Source organism: Capsicum annuum, chromosome 6 (assembly GCF_002878395.1).
Source record: "Capsicum annuum cultivar UCD-10X-F1 chromosome 6, UCD10Xv1.1, whole genome shotgun sequence".
Classification (NCBI taxonomy): Eukaryota; Viridiplantae; Streptophyta; class Magnoliopsida; order Solanales; family Solanaceae; genus Capsicum; species Capsicum annuum.
Genome location: NC_061116.1, coordinates 23,878,097 through 23,887,314, shown reverse-complemented (window position 1 = coordinate 23,887,314; position 9,218 = coordinate 23,878,097). Strand labels below are relative to the sequence as shown.

The 9,218-nt window shown below is 36.6% G+C and overlaps 1 protein-coding gene across 1 annotated transcript; it reads left to right on the top strand.

The window, feature by feature from the left end:
* Positions 1-705: 705 nt before the first annotated feature.
* Positions 706-5,662, top strand: LOC107873490 (protein PLASTID TRANSCRIPTIONALLY ACTIVE 16, chloroplastic). The gene is made up of 6 exons (XM_016720353.2): positions 706-1,017; positions 1,855-2,087; positions 2,841-3,293; positions 3,488-3,556; positions 4,160-4,218; positions 4,910-5,662. Exons 1-6 carry the CDS (start codon positions 858-860, stop codon positions 5,424-5,426), a joined length of 1,491 nt encoding a protein of 496 aa, XP_016575839.1. The 5' UTR covers positions 706-857; the 3' UTR covers positions 5,427-5,662.
* The last annotated feature ends 3,556 nt before the right edge of the window (positions 5,663-9,218 follow it).

Below are 9,218 nucleotides of genomic sequence, written 5' to 3'. Positions count from 1 at the left end.
CTACTAAGCTATACTAATTTGGGATACTATTTTATTACTTGATAACAAAGGAATTACATGGTATATAATGACTTATGAGCTATTGCTTCGCTCACTCAGAAAAGGACAAACAACCCTCTTCCACTAATTAACTTGTCAGAGGACAAAATCTATGTTTCTATTTAAATCTCATAGACCTAATTGCAATAAATAAAACAACAGAAATCAAAACATAAGGGATTAAAGTGACACCTAACAATAACTCGGTTGTCCCTCTAATTTCAAGTACTACAGCTTCAGCTCAAAGTACTATCTTCACAGCATACGCGACAAATTGGGTTCAATTTGATATGAGTTATTTAGTTTTATGGATCAAACTAAAATAGGTGAGTGGATTGTTTAGGGAAATCAAATGTTATTGTTTGATATGGGGATTTCGTTCAAAATAGGGACATATTTAAATACTTTCAGAATGATAGCTGACAGAAATATATTTAGTCCGATAATATAACAAATAACAAACTTAACTAATAAATGAAAGTAGAGACCTAGCTCTTTTCCCCCAGAATATAATAGTAACACGAAGTTTTGGAAAATTTCCACCATTTCCCAACCAATTTAAAACGACTGGTTTAAAATTTTCTTTTGTAGATAAAATTTGACGTGGCATTATCTCATTGGATAGCCACCTTATTCCCCATCCAAATGGACAAATTTGTTCAATCCGAAAACACACTATGTTCTGAGACTAGAATCAAATGCCACAAATATGGAATTTCATTAAACAAAATAAAAGTGCATGCAAAATATAGTAACTAAATAAGGAAGAGTAGCAATTCATCTGCTATCTCTTTCCAAAAAGAATCATTAATTCATTCATGGCTCCTACTCTTACTTATTCATACTCATTTCTACTTTCAACTACACCACATCCAAGATTATCATTCAAGAATCCAAGATTTACTGTTTCTGCTAAGAAATCTGGACAAAATGAAGAAACTACAAGCAATTCTAACAACCCCTTCAACTTTGATTTTGGTATTGTTCGAAATTGCGTGATCATCTCATCTAATGTTTGATCTCCCTTGAGTTTTGTGTGATCATTTCATTTGAATTTACTTACTTTAGTGCCTGTAAAAGGTTTTTTTTTTTTTTTCTTTTGTGATAATGATTAATGGGTGACGGTGAGACTTGAATGCAAGACTTATCTGTTGTAGTGCCATACTAATATCATAATGAATTGTGTGACCGTTTCATCATAATTTACTTGATTATGCAGAGGTGTTCTTTATTTTTTATAATGCGTGACAGTGAGGAATGCAAAATTTATGTTAGCTCTAGTGACAATGAGACTTGAACGCAAGATTTTTTTGCTGATAATTAGTGACAATGAGACTTGAACGCAAGATTTATGTTTGCTTTAGTGCCATCTTGGGACTTGAACACAGATGTGGGAGAGCCAACCCAAAAGACTAGTCTAATAGATGGGAGAACCTATTTGGCTTATAATCCCCTTAGCATTTCTCTATTTTTCCAATATGGGACAATTGGTTCATAACAATTTATGTTTGCTCTAGTGCCATATTGAGACTTTAACACAAGACGTCTACTTTCTCTAATATTATCTTGAATGTTTGCGGGCATTTCATCTAAATTTACTTAGTTATGTCTGTAAAAGTTTTTTTTTTTTTTTGATAATGGATGATAGTGAGACTTGAATTTTTTCTTATGTTTGCTCTACGGTCATATCGAGAGACCTCTATTTGCTCTAATATAATATTGAATTGTGTGTCTGTCTTATTATAAAATTAGAAAATTAAGTTGTTAGAGGGAATACACTTTTAATTACAAAATAATATACTGTGTCTTCAACAGGTAAGTTACCTGATGTGACGTCTTTGATACCTGCTAGCCCGAACACATCTTCTGGTTTGTCTTTTGGAAGGCAAAGGGCAAAGGATCCTAGAACGGTGTTTGTTGCTGGTGCCACTGGACAAGCTGGTATCCGCATTGCTCAGATACTGCTGCGTGAAGGTTATAGTGTAAGAGCTGGAGTTTCTGACCTTGGTGCAGCACAAGAACTAGCTCGTCTAGCCGTTAGCTACAAGGTTGGTTTCTTTGTCCTTGGAAATACAGAACTTGTTAGAGTATATGGAATTGGTTGTTTATGAACTATTGGTGTTATATGTTTTTTTGCAGTATTTATTCATTAGCTTGCGTTTCGGTTGAATTTGGTTCAAGGTCCATTTTTCTCTATCAGATCATCTATGTTGTGTTTTACATTATTGAGCCTGGATGTTATATCGTCACAATCTAGATGTCCAGCCTTTTGTGGTGGGAGGGGAGGAGTGTTAGAATGTCTCACATTGGTTGAGGGAATTGATTGTTGTATGCTTATATGGTTTTAGACATTCCTCGCCTTATAAGTTAACTTGTGCAATTAAGTTGGGCCCAACGTCCATTTAAGAACTCATGTTGAAGTTTTTGGTATATTCAATTTTTGCATATGACGTAAAATTTTACTGAACGTCTTGAAAACTAGGAGTATAAGATAATGCTCTTGATGGTTATTGGCTGTATTAGAGGAGTCTTAAATCAATAATATGTAACTGCTTTGGTACTGAGTGTTTTAGTGCATAAGGAATTGCGTGAGATGACTGATGTTTGTAGTAATAGTAGGATTAAGCAGTGCATCATTATAAACTGCTCAACAATCATGGAAGTTGCAAAAGTTCAACCAAGAACTGGAATATGATTTAGTATACCATTACTTTGAGAGCAAACTGCAAAGTATTTTACAAATAGATTGAAATAATCTGTTGTTGTTTTTTCTGACTATACATGTTGCATCATTATTGCAGGTAATCTCTAATGATGAGTCGAAACGCCTGAATGCAGTTGCATCAACATTTCAAGATGCAGAATCGATTGCAAAAGCAATCGGAAATGCTAGCAAAGTTGTGGTTACTATTGGTAAGGGAGAGGACGGTCCTACAACTGATGTCACCACAACAGATGCTGTACAAGTTATACAAGCTGCACAATTAGCTGGTGTTGGGCATGTGGCCATAATCTATGATGAATCTTCTTCAGCAGGTTCTACATACAATGTGCTCGATGGGATTACATCTTTCTTCAACAATCTGTTCTCAAAATCTCAACCGTTGACAATAGCAGAGTTTCTGCAGAAGATAGTGGAGACAGATCTAAGCTATACACTCATAAAAACTAGCTTAGCAGAGGATTTCTCACCTGAGAGCTCATACAAAATCGTCGTTTCAGCTGAAGGGAGTGCCAGAGCTGACGCCTATAAAGTAATGTAATGTATGCAATTTCTTTTAATGTTGAACATGTTCATACATATATTCTGTTCTGGATTTAGTTACATGGCATACACTTCAGTTATTGTTTCCTTTTTTCGCTCTCAAGCCCCCTTTATGAAGCATGTTAAATAGATTGAAATAAGCTAGCCATCACTTATGATCTCTTGTTTTATGGGAATCTTCAGGTAGGGAAGTCTCAGATAGCTAAGCTGGTGGTGGATGTTTTCTCCAACACGGCGGTGGCAGAAAATAAGGTAGTGACTTAAGTAAAGCTTCTTGTAATATATTAAGCCTGTAATAAAACATTACAACAATAATAATAACTACATGTTGGGGTCGGATATATGAAGTTCACTCTCACGTTGATCCATTTAATCCCATCTAGGTCCTATGTTATAACTATCTGCAGTAAACGTTGATTACCGGATCTAATGACAAGTTACTAAGATAAGGAAGAGTTCAAGTGAAATGAATTTATACAAAAAGTGAAGGCTCAAAAACACACTTTTAAGTATGCCGATTCTTTCAAGTTTCATATCTGAACTATCGGGTGTCTGAGATTTCTACCTGAACTAAATCCAACTTTATCAAAACACACCACAACTGTCAATTGTTCACTTCTCCTATCTGAACGATGGTGATATTTTTGGTAGGAAATTGATAGTCAAGGTTTGTTTTGATAAATAGTTGGTGATAGTTCAAGTAGGAAACTCATACACCTGATAGTTCAAGTATGAAACTAAAAAAATTGAGATACTTTGGGTGTATTTTTTACCATTAACTCATACAAATGAACTTTTTGTCGTCTTTTTTATGTAATCTGGATGTTCAACAACTGGAATTATTTCCTTGTACAGGTTGTGGAAGTGTTTACCAGTCCATCAGCAACAGCAAAGACTGTAGATGAACTTTTTAGGTAGCCTCTTTTCCTTAATTGTTGCATTTCCAAATTAGGGTGATACTGGTACTAGCAAGAATTATTTTTCTAGGAGGTTAACTTACATGTACTGGTTGTATAAAAGAATTTAGGCTTAAGTCATCGATAGGACCCTAAACTTGTTTCGAAATTTCACTTGAACCCCTCAACTCAGACTTGTACCTATCAGACCCCTAACCCACCCGAAGTTTGATCCACCTAAGCCTTTTTTGCCTACATGGCATGTCGCGTGATAATCACTCAAAGTGGGTGTGTGAGAGGTGATTTTTTTGCCAAATCACGAATAAAAAGATGCCAAATGGCATTGAAGGCCCCCAAATGCCACATGTCCTTCTTTAATTGGTCTTCGAGTGTGATACACATTTTATATTTGTGGCTGATTATTAAAATAGTGTCTAATTGGTACACATTTTGAGTGGTTTAAGTGTTCAATAGGTATAAGACTGAGTTGGGGTGTCTAAGTGAAATTTCAAAACAGCTTAGGGGGATATCGATGACTTGAGCCAAAAATTTACACCATCATATTATCTAAAATATAACTATAGGTAAACGTCCATAAAATGAGATTAGCTACCTGCTACAATAAGTGAAAATACACAAGCTAGTTAAATCCATTTTCTACAAGTTGTGACCTCCATATAATCTAAATGAAATGAACGAATATATACAGCATGATTCCTGAGGATGGTCGGAGAAAGGCTTATGCAGAAGCCCTTGAAAAATCAAAAGCTGAGGAAGAAGCTCGAGGAGCTGCTGAAGCAGCCAAGAGGCTGGAACAAGAAGCAAAGAAGCTCGAAAAGAAAGAAGCAAAGGCTGCTGCTAACTTTACAAAAGAAGCTGAAGAGACAGCGTCATCAGCTGACATTCCTTCTGTTGAAAGCTTACTGGAAAAAGCAAAAGGTTTAAGTACAGGATTTTCATTCGAAAAATTCAGCTCACAACTCAAATCAGCTGTTGAAAAGGCCAACGGGGAATCAGATGTGCAAGTTGCTACCATTAAGGGACAAGCCAAGGCCAAAAATTTGCCTGCTCAGAAAGCAGTTGTCAAAACACCTCCAAGGAATCCATTTGCTTTGAAAACAAAGGAGGCACCAAAACCAGCTAAACAAACAGAAATTACTTCAACAGAGAAAAGGAAGATTTTTGGTGGGCTGTTTCAGCAAGAAACCATCTATGTTGATGACTAAGATGAATGAATCAATCAATGAATAAGAGAATTCTAAATATTAATTTTCTTTTATATCATTTTAGCCTAATTATGAGTTTAAAACAATGGTTTAACTGAGGCTGAGTGAGAAAGCATGTAAATCCCTGCACATTTTCTGTGGATCTTAGATTGTATATTTGCCTGAAATTGTAACATTTAAGGCACTTGTTCATATTTGTTTTTTGCTTCCAAATAATATTTACTACGTTGATCGAAGCATACAACTTTAAACTCATGGTAGGTAAGTACTCTATTTAATTAACAATCATTGGTAACTTGGAACAAATAGTAACCTATTATAACAAGTTAAATTATACTGATCAATGGAAGCAACAGAGTGTACTAGTCATGGTCAGGCCCCATTGTCTTTTACCAAGAATATTTTTATTTGAAGCATTGAATTTGAGCCCTCGGTAGGGAGCATTTTTTCAGAGTCATATCTAGAATTTTAAGAAAATGGTGCACCATTACAAAGAAATGAATCAGTATATAGATTTGATGGGTTCAACCTTTTGGCATGAACTCGTTACACTTTCAAATTATATGTTCAAAATTTATATTTTTGCAATTTTAGTAAGTTCTGAGATTTGAACTTCGGAACTAAATCTAGAAAAATAAAGGAAAAAATTAACAAGATATACGTGGGATTTGAAACCTCGATTTCATTTGTAAAGGTGCATCACTCAATAAATATTGCACCATAGGGGACTCTTTTGTGCTTGGGTACACACATATTTTTTAAAAAAGTATGGTTGATTGTTAAATTTTAGCTATTACACTGTAATGGTGGAACTAGTAATGGAGGTAAATAAAGTAAGAGGAGTAAAGAGAGAAACTGAAGCTGTATTTCATTGCTAATGTTCGATGATAAAATGAATTACTAGTCAAAATATCTACATCTTCCACCTATATATACAATGACTGATAACCGTCTAACATAATTAAAATGCTCTTTTCCTAACTAACTAACCAATTACATCTAGCACTAAGCTGCCAGCTCAGCACCAGCTGTAGCATTATCGGGGCACTGCAGTGCAAGTTGTTATTTCCTCAACCCCCCCCCCCCCCCTCAAGCTAGGGGAGATGAATATGTTCTTCATCCCTAGCTTGGACATTAGGAGCCTGTGTTGAAGGATAGTAAGGCTCTTAGTCAAGATATCAGCAGGTTGTGCTGACGAGGGAAAATACTGGGTGTGCACCAGACCCTGTTGGAGCTTTTCCCTAATGAAATGACAGTCAATGTCAATATGTTTGGTGCGTTCATGAAAGACCGGATTAGTAGCAATTTGAAGGGCTGATTTGCTATCACAATACATGGGAACTGGTAGAGTAAGATGAACATCTAACTCCTTAAACAAACCAACAAGCCACACAACCTCAGCTACTGTGGAGGCAAGGCTCCTATATTCAGCCTCAGCTGAACTTCTGGACACTGTGGACTGCTTCTTTGATTTCCAAGAAATCAATGAGGATCCAAACTTGATCAAATACCCAGTAATGGACTTTCTAGAAGTAAGGCATGATGCCCAGTCTGCGTCACAAAATGGAGTCAGAGTATCTGTAGAATGAGCTGCCATGAGAAGACCAAGTCCAGGAGCATGCTTCACATACCTAACTACCCTCATAGCAGCTTCCATATGGGATAGTTTGGGAGCATGCATGAATTGGCTTAGACTTTGGACAGCAAATGACAAATCAGGTCTAGTAACTATCAAATATAAAAGTCTGCCTACTAGTCTTTGGTATCCACTAGGGTCGGGGATGAGCGGATCATCAGGGAGACCAAAATGTGCATCATACTATGCAGAAGTAAGCTTAGTGTTCAGCTCAATAGGAGATCCTGCAGGTTTAGAACCTGCTAGTCCAACATCAGAGATTAGCTCCAAGGCATATTTCCTTTGGTATCAATATACCATTAGCATTTCTAGCAAATTCTATTCCCAAAAAATAACTGAGTTCACCTAGATCTTTAATTTTGAAGGTTTTCTGTAAGAGTTCCTTGGAATCAAGAATTAGTTGAGGATCATTTCCTGTGATCAAAAGATCATCAACATAAACCAAGACTATGACAATCTGATTTCTTGTTTTCTTGATAAGTAGAGAATGATCGAAAGGACTCTGTGTAAAACCAAAGCTGGTCAAGGCAGTAATTAGTTTAATGTTCCACTGTCTGGAGGCTTGTTTAAGCCCGTGATTTCTTCAACTTGCAGACCTGTTGCACTGTAATGTTAGTGGCAAAACCTTAAGGCAGAGTCATGAAGACTTCTTCATTTAAATCACCCTATAAGAAAGCATTGTAGACATCCATTTGTTGTATTTGCCAACCTCTTGCTGCAGCTACAGAAATCACAGCCCTGACAGTAACCATCTTTACTACAGAAGAAAATGTTTCCTGGTAATCAATTCCCTCCTTCTGATTATAACCTTTGGCAACCAATCTTGCCTTATACCTTTCAATCTCACCATTTGATTTATATTTAATCTTGAATACCCACTTGCAACCAATTGCTTTCTTGCCTTGTGGAAGTGAAACTATTTCCCAAGTGTTATTTTCTTCTAATGCTTGAATCTCCTTTTTCATAGCTTCTATCCATTTAGGATGTGCAGCTACTTCAGTATATATTTGAGGCTCGGTCTCCACTGAGACATTATGAATATAGGCTTGATAATCAGGGGAGAGATGATTGTATGCCAGTACATCTAAAAGAGGATAGGTGCAATTGCCAACTATTTTTGATGTTGTAACAAAATCTTTCAGCCATATTGGAGGTTTGCTACCTCTAGTGGACTTTCTTCTATAATCAGGGGGCTGTGTAGGAGGATGAAGTACATCATCTGCAGCTTCAGAAGACCCGACAGGAGGATGGGAATGTGCATGTTCAGTGGCATGCAGATGCTCAGCAGTACCAGATGCTGAATGTAGGGGACTTTCCAAGGGGTATTGTGCAATAGGTTCAACCAGTACAATGGGCTCTATATCAGGATGTGTATCTTTAGTAAACATATCAACTTGAAGGGAATCATTTATGGGCTCTTGCTGAGAAAAAGGAAATACATCTTCAAAGAAAATGGCATCTCTACCGATGAAGAATGTTCTGGCATCACAATCATATAAAAGATACCCCTTTTGACCAACTCCATAACCCATAAGAATTGATTTGATGGCCCTGGGTGCAAACTTGTCTTTAGGCTTGAGATTTGTTGCATAACAAAGGCAACCAAGAGCCCTTCAATGCTGCAGAGAAGGTGGTTGTCCATAGAGTATTTCATAAGGTGATTTGTTTTGCAGGATAGTGGAAGGTGTTCTATTTATAATGTAAGTAGCTGCAGTAATACACTCTCCCCAAAATCTGATAGGGATATGCCCTTGGAACCTGATTGCTCTTGTTGTTTCTAGGATGTGTCTATGCCTCCTTTCCACCACTCCATTCTGTTGTGGAGTATATGGACAAGAGCTTTGATGCACAATCCCACTACCATGAAATAATTCTTTGCAACTGTTGTTGAAAAATTCTGTCCCATGATCTGATCTAAAGATTTAATCCTTTTTCCAAACTGAGTTTCAACTAAAACCAAAAAATTCTTAAGTATGACAACAACACCTGACTTCAATTGCATCAAGTAAGTCCAAGTCCATCTAGAATGATCATCTACTATGGTAGGAAAGAACTTCATTCCTTTATGAGTTGAAACTTTATATGGACCCCAGACATCCAGGTGTAACAGATAAAAAGCACAAGTTGCTCTACTATTACTAAGGTATCCTTGTTTG